We start from the raw sequence: 27721 nt of genomic DNA on the forward strand, positions 1-27721 counted from the left end.
ATGGACGCAGTTCTGTTCACTCTGGAGGACAGCTATCAATCAATCCGCTGAAAGAAGTCCGGATAATTTAGCCTATCAGCTGTGGCAAAAAGTGGGGAAACATGGAGCAACTTCTGTCCTCGAATTCAAGCAATGACAGCAGATCTGGTGAGGGCCTATCGCCACATCTTTATATACCGTCTATGATCGCTACGCAGTAACTTCAGCAGCTAATTAGTTAGCTCACATTGCAACGTTAAAGGTGTGTCAACATGCAGCGGCTATGCAAAAAGGAAACAAGATGAATGAGGACATAAATACATAAATATTCCCAAAGAAGCCATTCACCGTGTCTCACTTCACCGTCAACAGAAATGTTCAGTTTACTGTAAATTAGAGCAGCCGATAGCCCGCTAGCTCACTACAACGCTTCAGCTAATGTTGTGTCAATTCCTGCAGTGATTAAAACAGCAGCTGGGGATTTTGTCCACCACGGAAGCACCCCATAAAATATACATCTACTACCACAGCCCGTAAGGTGGTGTTGAGTATTCGACGAAGGGCTGCATTAAAAAGCTACAGAGTTTACGTTGCTTTGGACGCAGGATTTCTACCGTAGAGACGGAACGGACTATTTTCTTTAGTGCAAGCAATACAAGGCAAACAGACCAAATAGCAGATCTGCATATGACCTCACACCCACAGAAGTAATGAAAATCATGTTGGACACATAGTACATGAGAAACCAGTCAGCTGTAAAGAGCTCTAGGAGTTGTCGAGGAGCTGATCGGCAGAAGCTTCATCAGCAGCAGCAGGTTGTCCTGATCTCCTCTTCTTACATATTTTATATATCACACCAACTACTGCAACAAACAGACCGACACCTGCTGCCACTGCAACGTATATGAGAAAGTTTCCTTTCTTGGAACCTGAAGATGAAACAACATATGAGTCAGTAAATGTGTGGATAGTGGAGCAGCTTTCATCCTCTCTGACGTTAGAAACTGCAGCTACAACCTGATACTCAGAAAAACTCACTGAGAGAGACTCACTCACCTGGAACCTGCAGATAGATGGTTCTGATTGGCTCAATGCCTCTCTTTTCACGTGTTGAACCATCGGTTTTAACTAGACACTCGTATGTTCCGTTGTCATTGATGGTCACATTCTTCAGAATTAAAGACGCGTCTCCGTCCTTCAGCTCTCTCTCAACCAGCTCCACCCTGTCCTTAAAGGATGGATGCTGGTGGGTTGGATCCAAGTGTCCATCTCTGTAATAGAGGACGATATCTGGCTTCAGGTCAGGTCTGGTCCACTTTACAGCTCTGATGAAGGAATCAGCTGCCTGACAAGGCAGAATGGCATCCTGTCCAGGGCGCACTGTTACCACCATCAGGTCTGAAAAACAATAATAAACAATAGTAATCAATAAAAGTTATTGTTATGTGTGACTGCCCCACCACGGTGGTTTAAAACATCTATTTCCTATTGTTTAACTCCACCAATCACAACACAACATGTACCAGACAAGCAGTTTTAACATTTAATAGCTATACTGGATATTTATTGCAGATATCTGTATTTCAATACTACTTAGTCAAAAAGAATATATCGTCATTCTTCCTTTTTTTATTGTTACTATTATTATTATTATTATTATTATTATTATTATAACCAATTCTACTAATTCTATTTCTTATAATACTTTGTGTATATTTTTATCTTATGTCTATTTAATGTGTATTTGTGATGTGTTTACATTTACATTTGTAGTAGTCAAAATGTATATCAGATATTTAAAATAACATTCTGGATATCTGAAATTAAAATTATGACTAGCAATAATAAAATGGTATCTGAAATTGAAGTTCGTAAGAATTCTGTTTTCAGATTTCTAAAATGTTTCTGGAGAGGAAGAATGACGTTTTATATATTTAAAATGATCATCGATTAAAACATTGTAATGACTTATTTTTTACTTTTATCTAAGAACATTTTTCAAGTGTCAATTGTTGAGTCATTTTGTTGTTACTTGAGGAAAGTTTATTGAAAGTAAGAAGTACTTTAAGTTTAAGGTAACTTTTCTTACAGTACTTTTACAGGAGTAAAATATTCTCTAAATGTTAAGATGATTTGAACTGATTCTCTCTCTGTCTGACTCTCTGGGACCAACTCATCATGGGAGACCCTAGTGGAGCTGCAGCTACAACCTGATACTCAGAAACACTCACTGAGAGAGACTACCTCACCTGGAACCTGCAGACGGATGATTCTGATATGGTCAGAGTTGGTGTCTCTCATTTTACATGCTGAACAATTGGTTTTAACTCCACACTCGTATGTTCCAGTGTCATTGATGTTCACATTCTTCAGAATTAAAGACACGTCTCCGTCCTTCAGCTCTCTGTCCACCAGCTCCACCCTGTCCTTAAAGGATGGATGCTGGTGGGTTGGATCCAGGTGTCCATCGCTGTATAAGAGTACAATATCTGGCTCCAGGTCAGGTCTGGTCCACTCTACAGCTGTGATGGAGGAATTAGCAACCTGACATGGCAGAATGACATCATCTCCAGGGTACACTGTTACCACATTCAGGTCTGAAAAACAATAAACAATAGTAAGCAATAAAAGTCATGGTATTTCAAAAGACCTCCATCAGGTGTAACACTGCAGAAGGGATGTTAATTAATAAAGATATCACAGGACTTTATTACCACAAGGTCAACAGATGTTGAGACACATGAAGCTGATCAACTTCTAATCAATAGTTCAAGTTTAGCATCTCCTTAGATTAGAACAGCTGAGCTGATCTCTTCCTCAGTTAGCGTCTCTAAAACACCAGAAAACAACAGACACCAGGTGTCCTGCTGTAGGATATGTGTTGCTGCACTCAGATATAAAACTGTTATATATGTGAGTGACTGCAGATATCCATATTTCAATTTTTCTTAGTCAAAAAGAACATATCGTCATTCTTCCTAGAACATATGACGTCACTTTTGTCATCAAGGCTTTCAATTTCAGATATCCAAAAAATCGGATAACCAGAAATGATTTGTAGATTTCTGTTTCTCCTGAACAACAACCTTACTCATCTGTATATCTGTGAATATATACCATCGGTTTATATAAGGGAGTTTACTTTTTTTAAATTATTATTATTATTATTATAACTAATTCTACTAATTATATTTCTTATAATACTTTCTTTATACTTTTATCTTATGTCTATTTAATGTGTATTTCTGATGTGTTTATATTTAGATTTGTACTAGTCAAAATGTATATCAGATATTTAAAATAATATTCTGGATATCTGTAATTAAAATTATCTAAATTGTATCTGAAAATCAAGTTCTTCATAAGAATTCCGTTTTCAGATATCTAAAATGTTGTTTCTGGAGAGGAAGAATGACGTTCTGGATATCCAAAATGATCATCGATCAAAACATTGTAATGTCTTATTTTTTACTTTTTTCTAAGCACATTTTTCAAATGCCAATTATCGAGTCATTTTGTTACTTGAGGAACGTTTTTTAAAAGTAAGAAGTACTTTAACAGGAGTAAAATATTCTCTAAATGTTAATGATATCGGGTGATGACTCAGAAATGATTTTGGGAGACCTCAAAGATGACGACCAGTCCGAAGAGTACAAATCAAATGCAGCTTTATTTACACAGTGAACAAACTTTCATGACACTGGCACAACCATGAGCATACAGACGTGTCTGCTCAAGGGTGACCAACATATACATAGAAATAGATCCCTTTTAAAATCTTTTTGTGCTCACACAGTATGAGATATCTATTTAATTTGGAACAGTTTACTCTTAAACTGAACCTTTCATGGCAGATGCTTCTAATAGATTCCCACATTCCTGGCTCCAATTCCTCTGTGTGACAGTTGTACCCAAACTCATAATAGATTTACACATTCTAAGCTATTCCTGTGGGTGAAGGTTGTCCCCAGACTAACCTTCTTGTGTAGTACCCTACATACAAGATATAAAATACATTTGAAACATGTATGCTGAAATATCCAACCTATCAGTTAAGATCATTTGAACTGATTGGGCCTCATTCACCAAAAGTTCTCTAAACTCCACTTGCACAGTTTTCACAAATATTCTGGCATTCACCAATGTTTTCTTATTTGGGATTTGTTCTTAGGTAAGAACACGATCTACGCACACTCAAGAGCACTCTTTCGCATTATTTAGAGCAGACATGTTTGCGCAAAATAGGTAGCTATACAATTTTCGTCCGTTCTAATTTAAAATTTAACTTTTCTCTCCATTTTGTAACTTATTATTTTCATTATTTTACACATAATTACACATTTGTATCTTTTAATAAATACACACTACTGCTCATTTGTAAAGCACTTTGAATTGCCATTGTGTATGAATTGTGCAAGGCCTATATAAATAGACTTGCTTTGCTTTGCCTTCAATTCCCATCAATTATGTTAACGGAGAATGCTGCCATCCAATAATAAGTGATTAATCACGCTATTTATACTGTTGAGACTTTTAACTCACTCATGAAAAAAAAAAAAAGCAAATGGGTCTGATGTGTTCAATTATAATGGGAACGAGTGTTTTCTTTAAGTTTCTCAGTTGCTCATATGTTACGTTATGTGGGCATGCGCAGCTTCACATAGAAACGTTAATTATGGCACCTGGCAATCATTTCATCCTCACCCAGACAATCATCATGAGCACACAGCCCGTTGGTATGTAACTGCTAACTACTCACGCAGTCTAGTAATAATGTTTCATGTTTAAGTCACTTTTATGTTTGTGCACTGAACGTTTACCTCACTGGGTCGGTGTTAGTTGGCCGTGAGCGACTTGTAGCGGTTGCTCAACGATCTGGTTGCTGTTTAGCATTAGGCTGTCATTAGCCATTTGCGGTGTGCTGAATGTTCGGAGCACTCTGCTGGTTTCTGGTGACAGTGGTGATGGCGGTGGTTTGGTTCGGTGATCCATGTTGGAGCGCCGCGTTATGTTGCGTTTGTGAATGTGTTAATCCTTTGTTGTACGAGGCACATGGTGGCAGCATGGGTTCTGTGTCCTGTGACAGCGTCCATAGCAACCAGTGACGGCAGAGTCACTGTGCGCATGCTTCTCTGGCGCAAGGCATTCTGGGTGATGTAGTCAATGTCGTTTTAAGCCAGATTAGTCACATTTGATGGTGTTGCAGGCTTCTTTTGATTTCATTATTTACGTTATTATTATTATTATTATATCATTTGAGTAATATATTTACATGGTATATATGAATAATATATTGTCATTATTTGTTTGTTGTATTTCAGGTTTATGACCTGGGGTCATTTAATGTAAAAATAAATAGACAAACACGAGTCATGACATGGTGTGCTTCCTGGTAAGCCTTTTCGGAGGGCTACATAACGGAAAATCCGAACATATACGCCAAGAGTATCTTCTATGTTTTGAAGTAATTTTTGTTGCCTCAGATTTCAAATCAAACTATTTCTATTTTACTTCATTGGTTCTACTTTACTTCAAATTTTCTTAACCCTCATGCCCTCTTCGGTCATTTTTGTACATTTTTCTCAAGTTTTTTTTTTGTTCATTTTGTGATAATTTTTGCTGTGTTACTTCTTATGGCATGAAATTTTGTAGGAATCCTTCTTCTCAGTCACATTTTTTAAATCCAGTGTTTTTTACTCTTACATGTCTTTTATACTTAAATGATTCATTTTGTACCCTCTGGACACCTTCAAGGCAAAAATGTCCACGCACACAAAAACTGTTATTAAATCATCATATATCAATATTTTTTTCTGCTTTTTTGTCATGACTCACTTACACAACTTCTTACCTAATCAAAACCACCAAAAATTCAATCATTTTCAGGATTTAAACCCTTTAAATGCCAGTTTATGTATTTGAAGTATGTAATTATTTATAAAAAAAACACAAAAAATATAATGAATAATATGTAGATGGGGCTTTGGTGGTGATTAGAGGCTTGGATATGTCAAAGATAAGCAACAAAAGTGATTTGATTGCATTAGTATTTTTTATGTAGGCAAAAATGGCCCCATTGACTTCCATTATAACCACATGTTTTGATCTCACTGCCTTTACAGTATAAAACCATGCATTCTGTAATGTCAGCATTTCATTTGGAAGAAAACTAGTCATATTTGACATTTTTACAGTATTTCACCAGATTCAACCATTTTGCCCTTGTAGGCCGATGCATGAAATTATAGTTATATTATGGAGCTGTGTGTGTGTGTGTGTGTGTGTATGTATGTGTGTGTGCATGCGTGTGTGAGAGAGAGTTTGTGTAAATCTGTAAACAATGATGATTTTAGTGGTGAAAAAAGTGCACCTTACTTTTGCCAGTTATAGAGTGTGTGTGTGTGTGTGTGTGTGTGTGTGTGTGTGTGTGTGTGTGTGTGTGTGTGTGTGTGTGTGTGTGTGTGTGTGTGTGTAGATCTGGGTGAAAAAAGGGTATCTTTTGAAGGATGCATTTCATGTGTCTTTGAAGACGTGCTTGAATAAAAACATTGTCTCCTGCATTTGTTGTAAACAAAAAAATCTTCCAGCCAACTGCAGGACTCATCTGAAGATGACACAAGTTTCTGGAGTCTGACAAAATGGTCACTGGTGTCCTCCAACTCTGTGAGTGCCTCTAACCCTTCCTCTGAAAGTGGAGAGGACACTGAAGGTCCTGTCCATCCTAACATTGAATGGACAGTGAAGAATTGGCAAGTCTGGTCTCCATCTAATACTGAGACGCTGCGCAACATTCAAGCACCGACCGGCACGATGCCAGAGCCCACGAGATATGCCATATCAAGAATCCATGATGTGGCATCCTCTTTCGAACTTTTCTTCACTCTTGACTTGATCCAGCTGATTCAGGAAATGACAAACCTACACGGGAGGCGTTCAATCTCAGGATGGAGTGATGTGAATGCTCAAGAGAGTCGAACATACATGGGACTTCACACTTGGCTGGTGTGTACCGGTCCAAAGGGGAATCCACCCGGAGCCTGTGGGATGTCCATAGTGGGAGACCAGTCTTCAGGGCCACCATGTCCCACAAACCATTTGAAATGATAAGCGCCAGTTTACAGCAAATGCAGGAGACAATGTTTTTATTAAAGCACGTCTTCAAAGACACATGAAATGCATCCTTCAAAAGATGCCTTTTTTCAGCCCTAAAGTGATCATTGCTTGCTTACAGGTTCACACACACACACACACACACACACACACACACACACACACACACACACACACACACACACACACACACACACACACACACACACACACACACACAGAGCTCCATAATATAACTATAATTTCATGCATCGGCCTACAAGGGCAAAATGGTTGAATCTGGTGAAATACTTAAAAAATGTCAAATGACTAGTTTTCTTCCAAATGAAATGCTGACATTACAGAATGCATGGTTTTATACTGTAGAGGCAGTGAGATCAAAACATGGTTATAATGGAAGTCAATGGGGCCATTTTTGCCTCGAAGGTGTCCAGAGGGAGTATCTGGAACTACATAAAAAATACTAACGCAATCAAATTTAATGTTGTTGCTTATCTTTGACATATCCAAGCCTCTAATCCCCACCAAAGCCCCATTCCCCTATGATTTATTTTAGGGAAAATAATTAATGTTTTGTTGGGTTTTTCATTAATAATTGTTACTTCAAAGATTTAAAACCGACATTTAAAGGGTTAAAATCCAGAAAATGATTAAATGTTTGGTAGTGTTGAGCAATTTAGAAGTTGTTTAAGTGATTTATGAAAAGAAAGCAGAAAAAAATATTGAGATATGATGATTTAATATCAGTTTTTTAGACATGTACATTTTTGCCTCAAAGGTGTCCAAAGGGAGTATCTGGAACTACATAAAAAAATACTAATGCAATCAAATTTAATTTTGTTCATAATGTTTGATATATCCAAGCCTCTAATCCCCACCAAAGCCCCATTCCCCTATGATTTATTTTATGGAAAATAATTAATGTTCTGTTGGGTTTTTCATAAATAATAATTGCTTTAAAGAATTAAACGGGCATTTAAAGGGTTAAAATCCTAAAATAATATTGAATGTTTGGTAGTTTAGAGCAAGTTAGAAGTTGTTAAAGTGATTTATGAAAAAAAAGCAGAAAAAAAATTGATATATGATGATTTAATAATGTCCAAAGAGAGTATCTGGAACTATGTAAAAAATACTAATGCAATCAAATACGTTTTGTTGCTTATCTTTGACAAATCCAAGCCTCTAGTCCCCACCAAAGCCCCATTTAGATATTATTCATTATATGGAAAAAAAATCATTTTTTGTGTTTTTTGTAATAAAAAATGAAATACTTCAAATACATAAACTGGCATTTAAAGGGTTAAAATCCTGAAAATGATTGAATGTTTGGTAGTTTTGATTAGGTTAGAAGTTGTTCAAGTGATTTATGAAAAAAAATAAAAAATATATTGATATATGATGATTTAATAACAGTTTTTGTGTGCATGGACATTTTTGCCTCGAAGGTGTCGTAAGTTATTTATTTATTTATTTATTTTTTTTTAAAAGGAGGGCATGAGTGTTAAGAACATATTTAAGAGAAAACTTAGGAAGACATGAATGAATGATGATGAATTGGAGACCCTAGCTGCAGCTACAACATGATACCTAGAAAAACTCACGGAGAGAGACTCACTCACCTATAACCTGCAGACGGATGGTTCTGATGGTTACGATTTTGTAAGAGTCGATGTCTCCCTTTGTATGTCCAGAACCACGGGTTATAACTATACACTTGTATGTTCCAGTGTCATGTCTGCTCACATTCTTCAGAATTAAAGACACGTCTTTGCCCTTCAGATCTCTGACCACCAGCTCCACCCTGCCCTTATAGTCTGGATGCTGGTGGGTTGTATTCAAGTATTCATTTCTGTAATAGAGGATGTCATCTGGCTTCAGGTCAGGTCTGGTCCAGTCTACAACTATGATGGAGGAATCAGCAGCCTGACATGGCAGAATGGCATCATCTCCAGGGTCCACTGTCACTACAATCAGGTCTGAAAAACAACAATAAACAATAGTAATCAATAAAAGTCATGGTATTTCTAAAGACCTCCATCAGGTGTAACACTGCAAAAGGGATGTTATTAATCAGTAAAAACTGCAGAGATAACACTGGACTTTATTCCCACAAGGTCAACAGTTGTTGTTGAGACGCATGAAGCTGATCAATTTCTAATTAATAGTTCAGGTCTTATCATCTCCTTAGATTAGAACAGCTGATCTGATCTCTTCCTCAGTCAGCGTCTCTAAAACACCACAGAACAACAGACACCAGGGGGCTGTTGCACAAAACCAGGATAATCAATTATCCTGGATGAATTTAGCGTTGACTTAGTTGCACAAAAGCAGGTTGAATTAAACCAGCCAAGTAACCATGGAGATTTATTCTTTGCAGCTAGCCTGGTCCAGAGCAGGCTAACAGCCAGGCTAAGATTAATCCTGGAGTCTTATGTGTAAAATCAGCTGCCGCTCAGATCTGAAATAAACGTGTTTAACAGTTATTCCACTGTCTTCTGAATGTGTTCCGCTTTATTTTTAACATGCATTACTATTGCTGTCAGGAGTTTGATTTAAATCCTACTATTGCAGTTGTTGAGATGGTAAGAAATGGTTGCACTGGCACCAGAGATTAAGTGGGACAATGCAGAGGAAATGGGCTTTTCCTCCGCTGCTGTCCCCGTGAAATGTGCCCCGTGCAACGTGGAGAGGCGGGGGGAGGCAGGGGGATCCTCCCACACTGTGCAGCAGACTCTAAAAGGGGACTTTTAGCGTCAATGACCACAATGGCACCTGGCCAAACATCTGTATTTTCCGAGATGGGAGTGAGAATGTGTTGGAATGCCCACAAAACTTCTTAATCTTGTTATTTTGGTGCTGTCACTTGTCATCTTCGAGCTTGGGAGTGAGAAAAAAACATGAATAACAATAGGCTACATTGTTTTACAGATATGCTAACAGTTTGTATTGAAGCCACTTCTTTTTCTAGTTTTTGTCCAGTCATGTTTGTTCTGTAAGAAAATTAATTGTAGAAAGATATTTAGAATTAGACATAGCTTATAGAGATTTGTGCATATGGTTGTAAAACATATTCTCGCATTAAGAATAAGGTTGACAAGTTTGACAAAGTTTGACATTAAGCCTAGTCCTTAGCGTAAATTTCCAGAGGAACATTAATTCCCTCTGCTCACTTTTAAGGCAAAGTAGGATAATAATTAATTGTATTTATATAGTGCTTTACAGGCTACTCAAAGACACTTAAACAAAACCATAACATTTCTTTCCATTGTTTTGCAGACGATGTACAAATCTATTTGTCTGTAAAAAAACAATGAGAAGGACACTATCTAGCCTTTGTTGAACTGCTTGCGTGATCTCAAAATATGGTTGGATCAGACTTTTCTCTGTCTTAATGATAAGACTGAAATTGTTGTGTTTGGTCATGGTGATCATTTTAGTGCCTGTGTAGATGCTCTTGGTACTTTAGGCTCCCAAATTCGTCCTAAAAACCAACTAGTAACCACTGACAAAGTATTAACTATCTAATGTTTATAGATGGTTTACAAAGCATTTATTAACTATTTAGCAAGGTATTATAGTCATCTGTTGCAACTTTATAATAACCATCCAGACACTGTTTATAGATGGTTTACAAAGCATTTATTAACTATTTAGCAAGGTATTATAGTCATCTGTTGCAACTTTATAATAACCATCCAGACACTGTTTATAGATGGTTTACAAAGCAACTAGTAACCCTTAACAAAGTGTTAGGAATATCTGGTCCATCTGTTAATTTTCTAGATGTTTTAAAAATGGTTTCTTAAAGGTTTACAAATATTTTTTAATAATTACCAAATACATAATATAGTATATGAGGGATATAATGTGTGTAACAATAAACTGTTAATTAACAGCACTACTAATAATAATTAGTAAACATTAATTATTTAATTATTTGTTAACAGTAAAATGACTGTTCGCTGACAGTTAAATGACAATTAACTAAAGATTATTTAATTATGAATTTACCATCTATTAATGGTAATTATAAAGTGTTACCAGCAATTTAAACAGATGTACAACTTTGTAAAAATGTGGAGTGATTTTCATTTTTTTTTTTTTTTTTTTTTAAATCCTTACGCATTCAGTTGGTCCGCTATTGTCTGTCGGGCTTTTTCTCTCCGTTTGATAACACCATCCATATTTCCCTTTTTGCATATTATATGTTTCACCTCCTCGTAAGTTACCATTAGACGCTGCTGCTCAGCGGATGAAACATATGCCGCACACGTCTTCTCCATTTCTGCATCAGTGAAGCTGTGATCGATACCGTGGTCTATTTAAGATAGCCGTGAATGTGCACTTATCCCAGCTATATACACCTGGCTTGACATAGCTTAATCTTCTCATCCTGACTCGGCAAACGTGCAAACGATTAAGCCGCGATGAGTGGATCACACTAAGTGAAGCTGCGCCTTTTCAGTTATCCTGGATTTCTTCATTCTACTTTTGTGCAACAGGCCCCAGGTGTACTGCTGTAGGAAATATGTTGCTGCTTTTGTTTTAACGGTCACTGCTCTCATAGATATAAAACTGTTATATATGTGTGTGTGTGACTGCAGCACCATGGTGGTTTAAAACATCTGTTTCCTATATTATATCCACCAATCACAACACAGCACATCACAGACAAGCTGTTTTAACATTTAATGCCTATACTGGATATATATTTCAGATATTCGTATTTCAATTCTTCTTATTCAAAAAGAACATATTGTCATTCTTCCTCAGACAAATGACGTCACTTTTTGTCATTAAGGCTTTCAATAAAAAAACATCAACAACAACAACCTTACTCATCTGTATATCTGTATATATACAGTATACTGTAGGTTTATATAAGGGTGTTTACATTTTTTTTATTATTATAACTTATTTAAATTTTTTCTATTTCTTATAATACTTTCTGTATATGTTTCTCTCATGTCTATTTAATGTGTATTTGTGTTATTCTGATGTGTTTACATTTACATTTCTTTTGAGCTGCTGTAGAAATTTCCCCAGTGTGGGATTTGTAAAGTCTATCTTATCTTATCTTCTAGTCATAATTCTAATTTAAGTTAATTTTACATTTGTACTAGTCAAAATGTATATCAGATATTTAAAATAACATTCTGGAAATCTGAAATTAAAATTATGACCAGCATCAACTAAATTGTATCTCAAATTGAAGTTCTTCTTCATAAGAATTGTTACTTTTCTTACTGTACTAAATTAAAATATTCTCTAAATGTTAAGATGATTTGAAGTAATTCTCTCTTTGTCTGACTCTCTGGGACCAACTCATCATGGGAGACTTAGAGGAGTTGCAGCTACAACCTGATACTCAGAAACACTCACTGAGAGAGACTCACTCACCTTTAACCTGCAGACGGATGGTGCTGATGGTTTTGATTCGGTCAGTATCATTGGTTTTAACTAGACACTTGTATGTTCCAGTGTCGTTAATGTTCACATTCTTCAGAATTAAAGACATGTTTCCGTCCTTCAGCTTTCTGTCCACCAGCTCCACCCTGCCCTTATAGGATGGATGCTGGTGGGTTGTATTCAAGTGTCCATCTATGTATAAGAGGACGTTATCTGTCTTTAGGTCAGCTCTGGTCCACTCTACAGCTCTGATGAAGGGATCAGCAGCCTGACATGGCAGAATGACATCACCTTCAGGGCGCACTGGTACCACAGGTAGGTCTGAAAAACAATAATAAACAATGGTAATCAATAAAAGTCCTGGTATTTCAAAAGACCTCCATCAGGTGTAACACTGCAAAAGGGATGTTAATTCATCAATAATATAAACTGCAGAGATATCACAGGACTTTATTACCACAAGGTCAACAGTTGGTTTTGAGACACATGAAGCTGATCAATTTCTAATCAATATTTCAGGTCTTAGCATCTCCTTAGATTAGAACAGCTGATCTGATCTCATCCTCAGTCAGCATCTCTAAAACACCACAGAACAACAGACACCAGGGATGTGATGGTTGGGATCAGCTGGCTGTGACTTTTCTGTTTTTTTTTCCACTGTGTCTCCTGCCGTTTTCTCTGCCTCTCTCTGTTTCTCCCTTGTTTTCCCTTCCCCTGTAATTGCACCGGCCAGTTGACTTCCCACACCTGTTCTTCATCTGGTCATCGCCTCTCCTGGCGTACTCACCTGCCAGTCATCAGCTCCAATCAAGACCAGTATTTAAACTAGAGATTTTCCGATATGGATACCAGTACTGCCTAAAACATTTACATTTATAAAAGACTGCGCAGCTTTCATACCAGAACATAGTGTACGGCCAACACTTGATAAGTACTTACGCACAGAAATATTCACATGTATAAAACCGGGCATACACCAGGTCCTGCGCACCTTTTCTTTATAATTTACATGACGCCCCCGACGTTATTCTTCATCCAATCCCAATGGGTAATACCTCAGCAGACGGGAAAAAACTTCACCAACTGTGAGGTTGAGGTGCTGATTGAGGAGGTGGAGGCGAGATTTTTTTTTTCTATTGTAGTTTTGTCATCTTGGATAAGCAATACAAGAAAATGCCAAGAATGGCAAATGACTCAGAACCATGGCAGAAATTAAAAAAGAATTCAAACTGGAAATCAAGAGAATAGTTGCAGCGCCACAACAGTTACAGAACAACATGCATCTCAGTGTCAGTCCAAATTACACACAAGCAGATTGAACTCACTGATGTAATGCCATTTATTTTCTATGTGTTAGTACGCTCAGTGAAACTGAGTCCAGTGCGAGGGAGACCTGACTCAGAGGAGGAGAGGTTAGTGAGGCCGGCGTCTCCACGGCAGCTGACAGTGCGCACAGATCCGCTGTGCCACGCATGGATGAAATAATGAAATAGTAAATAAGACTACAGTAACACAAATATGTGCAAAATCAAGACAGTCAAGACAGCCCAGTGGTTGGTGGACCGGTACACCTTGTTCAGTTAATAGCCTACAAATCATCCACGGGATCAATTACGCATCACATGAGTTTGCCCACCCGACACAGCGTTTGTTCCTGGGGAGATGGATCCGTGCGTCCCACCTCCTGTGCACCATGGATGTCCGAGCCTCAGCAACTACAGAATCACAGACACTATTGACACATTTTCCGTGCCGATCTTTTTGTTGCCAGTAAGATATTTCATCTATGGGAAATACAGAGGATGACTGAAAGTATTTTCTAAGTGGATAGTTCATTCATTTCCCGTCCTCATGTTTAACAGATTAAGTAGCCTGCAAATTAAACAGTTGGTATTGTGAAAGATGTGAAACATTTTCCACATAATATGATCCAAATTTTATGGTGTATCAGCGGATATAATTATGATTTTTCATAGACAATGTCACAGACATATGCCAGTAACTGTAGTGGAAACTTTATTTTGTAATGTTTGTTGATTTTCTGCACTTTTCAGTTAGAATTTGCCACGTTACAGAGCCAGAAAAGACTTTGCGTGACACGCCGCACATTCTCACGTCAAGTTCATTTTTTATACATCACAAAGTGTCCGTGAAAACCAGCGTACGCAACGTTTACACATGAGGCCCCTGGTGACACATGTTACAAGCTCCTCCAGAAATCTTGGGTATTTGCCTTTGTCTGTTCTTTTGCATAAATCCCTTTCTCTGTTTGTTTCCTGCAGTCATGTTACGGCTGCTGTCAACGTCATCATATGGGTGATTTGAGATGCAAAGTAGGCTGTGCCATCCCGAGCTGCTGAGTGGATGGACCTGGAAAGTCCCGCCCAGTTCCTGGAGGCGCTGGCCAATCAAGAGGAGTACATCAAGTCTGCCACCCGCTTAAAGAGACGGATTGCCTGCAGCTGGGGGCAGCTGCCAGATCACACCTTGTTGAGACTTTGCTGGAGAGCATGAGGACGTGGGCCCAGGAGTAAGATTTAAACAACTGATATTCCTCCCTGCACGTAGTAAAGTATGTTGTATTAGTCACACTAGGTTCAGGGGTGCTGTGGGTATTGTATTTTGCGTTAATTAAGTATTTATGTTAGAGAGGTGTTTTGGTTTACTTGTGTTTTCATTTGGATTTAGGATTAGTTTCCTTTTGTTTGTTTTTTCTGTTGTGTATTTTGTTACCACAGCACCCATCGGCCCACGTATCCTTTGTCGTTGCCTGCCTGACTGCAGAATAAATGTTCTTTTTAATACCAATTCCATCTGGTTTTATGTTATGTTCCAACTACCCCTAGACCCGGGGCGTAACAAGTCATCACCTTCACCACGCTCCAGTCAGCTGGCCTCACCACCCGGTCCCTTCCTCGCGGCTCCCCGCTCCATTGCGCCTCTGCTTCCGCTTCCAGTCTTCCCCTCTTCTGCTCCTCGGCTCCCTGGTTTCCAGTGTCTCTTCCTCAGTCTCCCTGTTCTCCCTGAGCTTCCTCACCTTCCCCAGCCACAGTCATCGTGCCTTCGCTCGGTTCCTTGGTTTCCGCCTCCTCCCATCCCCTCTCCCTTACCTATCCCTTTAATCCAAATAAACCCTCTGTTGTCTTTGAGTCTTGCATTTGGGTCTGTACTGTCACACTCACAACCAATCAATCGATCAAGCCACCCTTGACCCAGCAGGCTCACCCCTCTGGGGCGCTAGTCGACTGCGGGGCGGACTTGCCCAGCAGCTCTCCATTCGCCAAAATCCCCTCGACACACGCTTCATGCCACCGGCCTCAACGAGAGCCCCTGACCACTGTCACCCACTGCATCCCCCTGCTCCACCTCCTCACCTTCGGCAACCATCACAATTCACTTTCATTCCACCTTGTCTCCTCTCCTGCCACTCCTTTGTCCTTGGTCTACCCTGGTTCGTAACCCAACCCCAACGTGGACTGGGCGCGGGGGAAGATCAGGAATTGGAGCACTGACTGTCATGCATCCTGTCTGTTGTCCGCTCGAGCCCCCGGTAAATCCACCCATCCCATCTCTCCTACTGCTCCCCCTGATTTTACTTTCGTCCCCTCAGAGTACCATGACCTAGCCTTAGTCTTTAGTGAGGATCGGTCCCTTTTTACTAGTCAAAATGTATATTTAAAATAATAGTTTGTCGTAAGAATTCTATTGTCAGATATCTAAAATGTTGTTTCTGGAAAGGAAGAATGACGTTTTGGATATCTGAAATGATCATTAATCAAAACATTGTAATGACTTATTTTTTTACTTTTATCTAAGCACATTTTTCAAGTGTCAATTATCGAGTCATTTTGTTGTTACTTGAGGAAAGTTTATTGAAAGTAAGAAGTACTTTAAGTTTAAGGTAACTTTGCTTACAGTTCTTTTACAGTAGTAAAATATTCTCTAAATGTTGAGATGATTTGAACTGATTCTCTATCTGTCTGACTCTCTGGGACCAACTCATCATGGGAGACTAGAGGAGCTGCAGCCAGTGGCGGTCTTAACATAGAGGCAAAGGTAAGCGGCTGCTTGGGACCCCTACCAGCGGTCGTAGTAGGGGGCCCCCAACCAACCTAAAAAAAATAAATAAAAAATAAAAAGCCCCTTAACATCATGAACGCTTCAAAAAGCATGGTTAACTACGTTGAAACGTTGAAATAGTAGTTAAAATATCCAGTTTATGGTTATCTGTACTTACACATACACCCCCTACTTTCACAATGAAATGGACTAGTCTAGGACTAGGAGAACTGAGAAGTACACAAACGAGTCTAAACGCGAAAATGAAACAAAGTTACCCAAGCGGCTCAAATAAAAAAATGAAAAGTCGGCAATAATAATTTGGCAACGCTGCCAAAGATGACAAACTTTTTTACTGCTGGGGATACAGAAAGGAACAACATGTGAAGTGGCGCTAGGTGAGGATTATGTTAACCAAGACAAATTAAATGAAGAGGACATCACGCTGTTTTATAAAGAAGAGCAGGAGAAGAAGAGAAAAAGGAGGAGAGGAAGAGAAAGAAAGACAAGGGAGAGAGTAAAAACAGGCATGACGTGGAAAAGGAACAGAGGGATGAGAAAGAGAGAAAGGAAGGGACAGAGACACAAAAGAGAGAAGGTAATCATTTAATAATACGTTTCATATTATTTCTTAATCCCAATTATTGACTGTTGTGGGTTTTTGATATCCTCTCACTTCATGGCAATGCTGAAAACACACACACACACAGACACACACACACACACACATACACTATCATGTACATAGATTTGTTTGTAGAATATTTGAAATGTTCAATCTCAAGCGCAATGCCAATTGTCAGTCACTCACTCACACACACACACATACAAAGTGAATTATTCATCTTGGCAATATACGCTAACTATATGAGTTTACCCTGATTACTTGTCTTTCTGGTTATATTGATATTGATTTGATCTTAAGAAAAGAATAAACAGTGCTGGTTTTCCTGCAATTTTGGCAATGACAGGTGATATCTGAAACCTTATTCTCTGTTGGGTTCCATCGTGACTATTAGTTTGTGTAGTGCTACATTTTGTGTTTTCTGCTTTCCATCTTCATTTTGGAGTAAAGAAGTGTATGCAGGGTTAAAAGGGGAAGGTTTTTTTTTCTCCTCTCCAACCTTTACTTGCCCATAGATTAGGTTTACCTGCCACTATTCAGTCGGTACATTTTATTTTCGTTCTCTTTTAAAGATTGGATGGGGGGTGGCTGCAGCTACAACCTGATACTCAGAAAAACACACTGAGAGTCTCACTTACCTTGAACCTGCAGACGGATGGCTCTGATGATTGTGATTGGGTCAGAGTCGTTCCCTCTCTTTGTGCGTCCTGAATCATTGGTTTTAAGTCCACACTCGTATGTCCCGTTGTCGATGCTGCTCACATTCTTCAGAATTAAAGACGCGTCTCTGTCCTTCAGATCTCTGTCCACCAGCTCCACCCTGTCCTTAAAGGATGGATGCTGGTGGGTTGGATCCAAGTGTCCATCGCTGTAATAGAGGACGATATCTGGCTCCAGGTCAGGTCTGGTCCACTTTACAGCTCTGATGGTGGGATCAGCAGCCTGACATGACAGAATAACATCATCTCCAGGATGCACTGTTACCTCAATCAGGTCTGAAAAACAATAATAAACAAAAGTAATCAATAAAAGTCATGATATTTCTAAAGACCTCCATCAGGTGTAACACTGCAGAAGGTGCTAATTATCAGAGATATCGGAGGACTTTATTACCACGAGGTCAACACATGAAGAAGCTCCTCACTGAGATAGGTGTTGACATGACTCATCAATAGTTCAGCTCTAATCCTTCAGGAAATGTTGTTTAATATTAGATCTGATCTCTTTCATAGTCAGTGTCTCTCACCCCTAAAGGTCATTTTATGTTCCTGAGTTAAATCTATGCCATGGCTATGTACGTAGGTACGAGATTCCGAGCCTGAAGTCACCTCTCAAATAATTTAACTACACGTTATGTTGCTCGTTATCTGACATTAAGCATGCTCTGCTTCATTAAGGCATATTGTAACGAAAAAGCTTAACATGGTTTTATTAACTAAACAATGATCAATCATCACCAAATTTCATATTGCTCCTCATAACGACTGAAAACTGTCAAAAAATCTAACCCAAAGTCTTATTATTATGGAAGTCATAATGGCGTCGATTTTTTGACAGTTTTCAGTGGTTATGAGGAGCAATATGAGAGACCAATTTGGTAATCATTGATCATTGTTTAGGTACATTAAACCACGTTAAGCTTTTATCTCGCCATAAGCACCGATGAAGAAGACAACGTTAATGTGTGATAACTTCTATAATAAAAGTATTTTGAAACCCCTACAATACTTTTCATTTTAAGACTTAGGCCAACCTCATTTCTCTCATCACGTAAGCCTAGCTTAAGCACACAAACCTTGTTCTAAATTGGGCTGGAACAACTGGTTACCTTTGCCTCAATAGCCTAAGCATGATCAAATCTTATGAAATTACCTGAACATTGTTAAATGGTTCAGATGTCAGACCCAGTTACCTTTACACTTAAGACAAATGTGTAAAAGAAAACACTTATTAAACACTGCTCCAAACGTGTTATTGTGATTTACTTTCTGCACTGCCTTGATAACATTTTGTATTGAGTTGGTGTGAAACAAAGAACAGAACATTATAGGTATAAAAATGTGCTTTTAAAAATTGTGAATGTGGCTAGCAAGATAGTGTGTGTGTGTGAAGTTTAGTAGCCTTACAGACATTTTTAACAAACAGATTTAAAGAAAAAAGCAATGTCTATTTGCAAGGACTCCACTCACCCTCTGTATAGAGAATACTTGCTATTACCTTCTGGCTTAGGTTTTAGCACTCCCTTAGCTCTTAAACAGAGATACAAAAACTCTTTTATTCCTCGTTCCATTCAGGCACTCAATTTAGCTAAGAGGAGGTGATAGCTTTGTTTATCTTAATTACCCCTGTATTTCTTTTTTATAATTTATTATTATTATTATTGATTATTACTTTCATTATGTCCCCAACATAATTTCTGCTATTGCTGTTTTATTGCTGTATGTATTGCTGTTTTTAGTAAGTTAATTGTTGTGTGGTTGTGGTGTATATTTCCATGTGATGTCTTCCTGCTGCACACAAATTGCCCTTCTGGGACAAAGAATAAACTGAACTGAACTGAACTATTCAAATCACTGGGGTCCGTTTCAGGAAGGAGGTTTAACAAACTCTGAGTCTAACCCTGATCTCTGAGTTGATTTACCCTGAGATGGGAAACACTGAGTTTTTACATGATTCAACCCAGCAGTACATATAACCGGGCTGATCACCTCATTGGCGCCAGTTCGTTACAACTATCCATGTACACCATCCAGTCTCGTCATCCATGCTGGTATTCCTCTTTGTACTAGGGTGTACTCACCTCTGCCTGCTCACCTCGAGTCCCTGTCCTGCCTGGATTCTCCACTGCCTGCTCGCCTCGACCCTCAGACTAGCCCTGGAGCTTCCCAGCCCTGACTCTACCGTCATTGTTTCTTATACGTAAAATCTGTTCATTAAAGACTCCTTTAAAACTAAATTACTAGTCAAGTGTGTTTATCTCTGCGTTCTGGGTCAGAAATGAACCTTAACACATTCATCTTAAGAGTGCACCTGGGGTCCATTTCAGGAAGGAGGTTTACCAAACTCTGAGGCTAACCCTGATCTCTGAGTTGATTTACCCTGAGATGGAAACTCAGGGCCTAATTTACTAACACTGGCGCAGTTTGCGCTGCGTCTGTTTATGCGAGTTCGGTAATAGCGCACGCTATGCTTCCACATTTTGCATAGTATTTATCAACCCTGACACCCATCAGGCAATCAGCGTCTTTCTCCGCCCACTATACCGTAAATTGCGCTGTAACAAAGCGGTACTTGTGCTATGATACGGCTGAGTGCAGACTGCGATATTCCCACAGCTGATGCTATGACTGTTTAAATGATCCTGATGCCAATATTTGTAATGTAGCGAGGTGTTTAACAACTGCTGGAATGGGATGTGAACGCTGAGTGGGAGATTCAATTTAATCTTTGATTTCTTCCAGTAACTCTAATATTGCATGGCTGCTTGATCTGTAACGCTAAATGATGTTGTGTTCACTGACAAAGTGTGATTCTTGTGTTAACGATAATTTCAGCCTCGCCTATGTCTTCGTCTTGCTTAGATTACTGTTGCCATTTCAACAGCGGCATAAAGGTCTACGAGGAAACTCGATTGCGGCTGGTTTAGACCTGCTTTAAAGAGGCGGAGAATTTCCCCCGCAGAATAGAGGCGCGCTCTTACTGACAGTCTTTGTAAATACCATGGAATATATAATTAGGCGCACTTTGCGCTTATCCTCCCACCTTTTTGGGTGGAACTCCCACTTTCCCCACGACCCTCCCACGAACGCATATTGAAAGCGCAACTTGTCTGTTTTCGCTCATGTGGCAGGCAATCTGCGATTTTACCCAAGTGCGCCCTGTTTGTAAATAGCCCGCATCTGTTACGTCCGTCTTTGCGACCAATTAGCGCCTGGAAACAGGCGCAAATTGCTTGATAAATCTAGCCCTCAGAGTTTTCGGTTCCAGAACAGCTGATTTGAGTTGGTTCAATCAACTCAGAGTAGGTTCACTCAGAGTTAAGCACGTGCACCACCACAATAAAGAGGCAGCATGAATGGAGCCATGATACTACGATTCACCATGGTAACAACCACAAACAAACGGGTCGGTGGAAATACTCATGTGCACAAACAGCGAGTTTGAACATATGTTTCATTAAAAAAGCAACACAGCGGCTGCTGGAAAAGAGAGAATTTGCATGGGAGAAAATTGCTGCTCAAGTCAATGCGTACGCTCTAATATAGTGTATTAATATTAGATTTAATCATATGGTATTGAACCTATAATCTATAAAAGTCCTAGGCCTACTTATCCCATTATGAGGCTGCAGCACCATCATTAATAGATATAATTCATAATCTTTTATTTCAAAGGGTTTACATCATTCACCTGCAATATTGTGGAACTCCTTTTTAATGGCTGTTATTGGTTTGTGTACAGGGAACACTACAAAAACATTTTAAAAAACATTTCAGAGCGAATCACATTCTTCTTACAGTGGCTTTACTAAAATGCTCTGCACCAATGTTGTAAAGAAAATTGCTGTTTGCAAAAAAAGAAATACGAATGTGACAAAAAGATATGCTGGTAAGTAGAGCATGTCCACAATGGGTGACGTTAGTGATATGAGTACGGATAAGGTTATGTAGGCTACATAACTGATAGACTGGGAAGAAAAACGATACCGCTCACACAGCTAGGCTAGTATCTGGAAATGAAAATGCATCTATAGTCGGAGCCTCGATGGTCTCCAAATGTTGACGAACCCGTTGATGAAGAAGCTGTATTACTTCATAGGGAGTTAAACATACTTCTGGAGATGATGTTGAGGCCCTGACTATATATGCATTTACATTTCCAGATAACTACCTATGTGAGCCGTATCGCTTTTCTTCCCAGTATTATTTATGTAGCCTACATAACCTTATCCAACCTCATATCACTAACGTCACCCATCGTGGACATGCTCTACATCCCAGCACATTCTTTGTGTCACATTATGTTTTGTTTGCAAACAGCAGTTTTTTTTTTTTTTTTACAACAACTGGTGATGCGGAGCATATTAGTAAAACCACTGTATAGCAAAGCGCCGTCAGAGAAGTGTGACTTGCTCGGAAACTTTTTTTTTTTAACATTTTTGTAGAGTTCCCAGGACACAAACCATTAAAAAAAAAAAAAAAAGAAATTATTGTAAATCAATTCTGACAAATGATGGTGCTGCAGCCTGAATGGGATTAGTAGGAGTTTACTTTTTCACCCACATGATTACTGTTATAACTAAGATGGACCAGACCCAAATGCAAGGCTCAAAAAACAAAGTTTTATTTAAACAATGGTCAACAGGGAGAAAGAGGGGAAGTGGACGCCAGGGACAGGAGCAAGGGCAGAAGGGCAAAGGTAGGATGGCGAGGGAACACAAGGGAGCGTGGGGAAACCGGGCCGAGGGAGCCGAGGGAGAGACACTGGAAACCAGGGAGCCGAGGAGCTGGAGTGGGGAGAGGCTGGAAGCGAAGTTGGAGGTGAAATGGAGCAGGGAGCCGTGAGGGGGCTGGATGGTTGACTAGAGACAGTGGGAAGATGGAAGATGACTGCGTAGAACACAAGCACAAGAGAGGGTAAGGTACAGCAACAAGTTGAGACAGGTAAGTATTGGATTTTTCTCTGGGAGCTTAGATCGAGAGTCAACAGTGTAGCTGAGACAAAACTCACAGCCAGCCGACCCCAACCATCACATTTACACTTAAATGAAATTAAATGAAATGATATGATAGGTGTAGCCTACTACCATTCAGTTTTTACCATTAATATTATATGTTACCTGTGATTAAAATATTAATATATTAGAGCTTACGCATTGACTCGAGCAGCAATTTTCTCCCACGCAAATTCTCTCTTTTGCAGCAGCCGCTGTGTTGGTTTTTTAAACATGTTCAAACTCGCTGTATGTGCGCATGAGTATTTCCGCCGACCAATTTGTTTGTGGTTGTTACCATGGTGAATCATAATATCATGGCTCCATTCTCCTATCATGCTGCCTTTTTATTGTGGTGGTGCACGTGCTTAACTCTGAGTGAACCTTCTCTATCTGAAACGATGTCCACAGGTATTCTATGGGGACGGAAAACATGTTGAGAAGAGGGGACGCGGAGGAGTAGAAAGAGGTGGTGAACTGGGAGTAGACAAATTATCGACTTGAGAAGTCAGCTGGGTGACCCGATTAATTAATTGCAGATTGTTCTTCAGCAATGTGTGAATAAACTGGTCATGTTGTTGCCCTAAAAAAGCTCCTTGTGTCTGTATGGCACGTTGGATGCCATCATCCTTTGCCACATGTGATATCTCTGCAGGGTCCGTGGCCAGTTCGTTCTTTTAAGGTTAAGTTCTGACCCAGAACGCAGAGATAAACACACAGGATTAGTAATTCTGTTTTAAAGGAGTCTTTAATGAACAGATTGTACTAAGAAACAATGACGTGGAGTCAGGGCTGTGAAGCTCCAGGGCTGGTCCGTGGGTCGAGGCAGGCCGGCAGTGGAGAATCCAGGCAGGACCAGGACTCGAGGCGAGCAGGCAGAGGTGAGTACACTGTAGTACAAAGAGGAATCCCGGCATGGATGACGAGACTGGATGGTGTGAACTGGAAGCACACAAACAGGATGGGGAAGAATAACTGACCCATAAGAGAATGTGTTGAAAACAATGGTCCCCTTACATCTTACACCAATTTCAAAACAGATTTTATGACATCAGCATGCATAGGTTACATAATATAGCCTAGGCTACAACGAAAACATTTCAAAAGGTTGGGTGCAAACGATTATTCAATTTTCTTAAACAGAACTTTGGAAACGTGGGTGTAAGAATTAACTAGGCTATAACCTGTAAATGTTGTTGGCATCTATGCACAAGCAGCTGTTTTTATTAAGGGATCATGTCTGTATTTGAGGCCAAACTAAGAAGTTGTTTCAGAGTATTCAGATAAACAGTGATTCATGGCCTACTGAGAGAAAACAAAGTCATGTCCTGAAACGCGATCATTGATAGTGTAGTGGAGAGCGAAGCAGACTTGTATGTTGTTATTTTTGCAGAGGAAGGTTCGAATTAGTGTTAATTTCGTCAGACGAGACAAGACTAAATATGTTTGTCAACGACCTTTTTTTTCATGACTAAAACGAGACGATGACGAGACTGCGCCAATGTCCAAAAACGCAGACTAAGACTAAATTAACGTGCATTATTGTTGACGAAAAAAGGAAGAGACTCAATATTTATATAACTTTATATAATTTATTTATTTTTATAACTATTTGACTGAAATGGTTATCAGAAATAATTTATTTTAAAAAAGACTAAAATGTTTTGACTAAAACCTTACTAAAACGGCGAGACTTTTAGTCGACTAAAACTTGACTAACAAAAACTTTTGGCACAAGACTAAGACTAAGACTAAATTAAAAATAGGTGACAAAATTAACACTAGTTCGAATACAGCGTGACACGGATCATCCTAATTACTTTTAAAACACATTTTCCCCTCTGTAGAATGTTGTAGTAATGTAGTGTAGATATGTAGATATTCAGTTCAGTTATGTACAGTATATTGAGGTGTGACATGCAAAGGCCAGTAAAATGTTGTTGCCAGTTGCTGTTGATAGGCATATTTTGGCATTTGCAATGCATAATAAAGCCACAACCATCTTTAGGATTGTCATTCAGATAAGAATTCAGCAGAATGTAGGCTACAGTCTCTCACACAAATTAGGTGAGGTGTCGGATGTGCAGTGGGACAGAAAATGGCTCTTGATAATGTAAACTGTTACTGTAAAGTGTTACTGCTACAGCCAGCTTAGCTGAATGTGACAGAAACTACATGACAAAATGAACTGGCGTTTTGATTGCATTCATGTCAGGATGCAAAGGCATGGACATCTGCCGATTAAATAGAAAACTGTTTTGTAGTAGACGAAATGTTGTTGTAACCATAGTATTAATGGACATGTACTCTTGTGTATGGTGTACCAATTTGCTTTTAGTCCTGTAGGTAAAATATAAACATAAAATGTCATTATGAATGACATTATTGTTGAATTGTGTGAATTATTGCAACTCATTCTATTCTTTTATATTAGATTAGATTTATCAAATAGTAAGTAATAAAGGGGGAGAGCTCTTTGGCTGCATGCTTTCAGTTTTAAATGTTTATAATTTTTTTTGGCATAACATTCTTTGTTTGAATATTTTTTCTTTTTCTATACTGATCCTTTTTCTTCATATTTCTAAATTAATGCAGGGTCAATGCTGAGATATGTACAAGGAGGAGCACGTGGAGAAGAGGAAGATACAGACGACGAGCAATCATCTACAAGCAGTTCAGGCACACATCAACCCCAGCAGGTCTGTAGACTCCACAACAGTACCAATTTCATTTGATTTGATTGATTTCGGAAAATCTTTGGTTTATTTTGATAATATTATGCACTTCTCAATACTTGAACTTGTGTGTTTTAGCTGTTCTACATAGTGTGTTTACAAAGTAAAGTAAATTGTGTGACTTTCGGCTTCTAAATCTTTGCTTTATTGAAGAAGATTGCTTATTTGTATACTTCTCCTTTTAAGTTTGTATTTATGGATGATTATTTAATTTCTAAGAAGATTTTGCACATCCCAATACTTTTGTGTATGCATGTTTTGCCCGTTCTGTGTAGGCTACTGTGTTTACAAAGTTGATTTTCCTTTTTTGTTTTTATTTTTCTTAGGTGTTACATTGTGATGATGCTGTTGTGTTATTGGTATTGAGTCATATGTTTGGTAATAAAAATGTAAACTGGCAAAAAGGGGGCTATAAAGGAATTATGCTTAGGGAGACTATATCTGCTCTAACCTTCCTGTCAACTTTTCTCTGCTGTACAAAGATGTGCTGTTTGGTTTCATTCTAGAACAAAAACAGTATTACATAATCAATCTTTTTGTTATCTTGGCAAAAGTTCACATTCACAACGTTAAATTCTGTAACTGAAAACCTCTATTTAAAATTTTAATAAATGAAATGCTACTATACGTACAGACTATTACTACTATACTACTACAGCACTCTAGAATCTCTAACGGTAGGTTTCCACACAGCAAAATACGTTTCGGCCAGCAAACTTTTACCTCGGGGGCGTGGTCGCGAAAACCACACGCAAGACCACAACAGAACACCAGCTGCTAGTCAGCAAGCAGAGATGGTTGAAGCTAGGTAGCATAGGTAGCTAGCAGTTAGTTTGGTAGCAAGCTATCGTGTTTTGTAGCTTGTGAAATTAACCACTTATAAACAACAATCCGTGTTGATACAAGCGTCAATGTTCGCCAACAAAACATGTAATCAAACAAATGCACAAGTAGCCTAGCTGCCTGGCTAGGCTTTACATTGAAATCCAATGTCCGAACATGCTAGTGATTGGCCTGTCAGATAGCTGAAATGTTTGAGTGTTTAAACTAACACATATAGTGGTCTATTTAGTGGTGTATGTGCCCTGACTAAGTTTGTGTGTCATACAAATAACAATTTGTGTTGATATAAGTACCAATGTTCATGTAGAAACATTTTAATCACATACAAATTTTCATGATACAGCCTCATGATAACGTCTTCATCAGACTTTTTGGTTCTCGAGTGGTCCTCATTTGAATATATTTAAACTTCCGTCAACTTTGTTTTGCTTGCCTCGACGATTCACTCTCTTTTTGCCCAATCAGGGCAACTATTGTTTCCATTCAACCTCAATGAGAGCGAAGCGAAATTTCGCTGTGTGGAAACCTACCGTTTAGGCCAAACACCAATATAACAGAAGAAGAACACGCATCTAATCCCGACCAACACTGGCAGTTGTAAAAACTACATAATAACGGGAGCGGTCTTTGTTCTTCCCAAGTGGCAATAGCAATAGTACCTTATTTTTTTTTTTTTTTTTTTTTTTTTTTTTTTTTTTTTTTTTTTTCCTCATTTTTCTCTCTTTCTTCTCTATTTAGGCAACAAGCCTTTGTAAAAAACTGCGCAGTTGGTCAAACAGTCTGAAACAGCCCGATCACTCTATTATATTTCAAGTTACTGACAAAGTTGAACACAACACTAACCCATTACTGTGTAAGGAAATACCATTAAATGTGCACTATTCATACTTAAATACAAATACATACAAGCCTAAATTTGAGAATTATTTTAAGTCAGACATTTACTTACAAAAAACTGAACTTGACTGTAAATTCAACAGATGATCATAAAGATAATACTTGATATCCTTTTAAACACATTCACATTCCTTTCAAAAAGATGACATTATTATATATTCAAAAATCTTTAAAGTCTGCATGAATCTTTTCACAATAAAAGCTGATATTTACCCGAAGAAGCTTCAGACAAAAGGAACAACAGGAGAATTAAAGCAGCCATGAGATCTGACAGAGAGGTGACCTGCAGTCGTCTCTGTATCCCGAGACTGTTCTCTTTGGCAGTATAATGTGTTATATGTGTTTTTCTCC

General features: G+C 38.7%; 1 protein-coding gene and 1 long non-coding RNA gene across 4 annotated transcripts; one reads left to right on the forward strand and one right to left on the reverse strand.

The window, feature by feature from the left end:
- LOC120572766 (polymeric immunoglobulin receptor-like) lies at positions 1 to 27721 on the reverse strand. The gene is made up of 7 exons (XM_039822193.1): positions 27584 to 27721; positions 17821 to 18177; positions 12490 to 12819; positions 8709 to 9065; positions 2229 to 2576; positions 1036 to 1377; positions 1 to 908 (listed from the first exon to the last, which is right to left on the reverse strand). Exons 1-7 carry the CDS (start codon positions 27630 to 27632, stop codon positions 745 to 747), a joined length of 1947 nt encoding a protein of 648 aa, XP_039678127.1. The 5' UTR covers positions 27633 to 27721; the 3' UTR covers positions 1 to 744.
- Positions 4540 to 15647, forward strand: LOC120572993. Of its 3 annotated transcripts, XR_005641567.1 has the most exons (6): positions 4540 to 4715; positions 8968 to 9063; positions 12427 to 12529; positions 12722 to 12813; positions 14781 to 15070; positions 15345 to 15647. It is a non-coding gene; the product is annotated as an uncharacterized LOC120572993 (long non-coding RNA). The 3 variants fall into 3 exon arrangements; XR_005641565.1 differs by lacking the exon at positions 15345 to 15647 and having other exon boundaries at positions 14781 to 15306; XR_005641566.1 differs by lacking the exon at positions 15345 to 15647 and having other exon boundaries at positions 12433 to 12529; positions 14781 to 15306.

The sequence above is a fragment of the Perca fluviatilis genome, chromosome 14 (assembly GCF_010015445.1).
Source record: "Perca fluviatilis chromosome 14, GENO_Pfluv_1.0, whole genome shotgun sequence".
Lineage (NCBI taxonomy): Eukaryota > Metazoa > Chordata > Actinopteri > Perciformes > Percidae > Perca > Perca fluviatilis.

Excerpts from the sequence above, each read along its gene's own strand:
- LOC120572766 (XM_039822193.1), bottom strand. The coding sequence starts at position 27,632 with ATGGCTGCTTTAATTCTCCTGTTGTTCCTTTTGTCTGAAGCTTCTTCG. Across the intron at positions 12,820-17,820 it reads CATCCGTCTGCAGGTTCAAG|ACCTACCTGTGGTACCAGTG; the intron begins GTAAGTGAGACT and ends ATTGTTTTTCAG. Across the intron at positions 1,378-2,228 it reads CATCCGTCTGCAGGTTCCAG|ACCTGATGGTGGTAACAGTG; the intron begins GTGAGGTAGTCT and ends ATTGTTTTTCAG.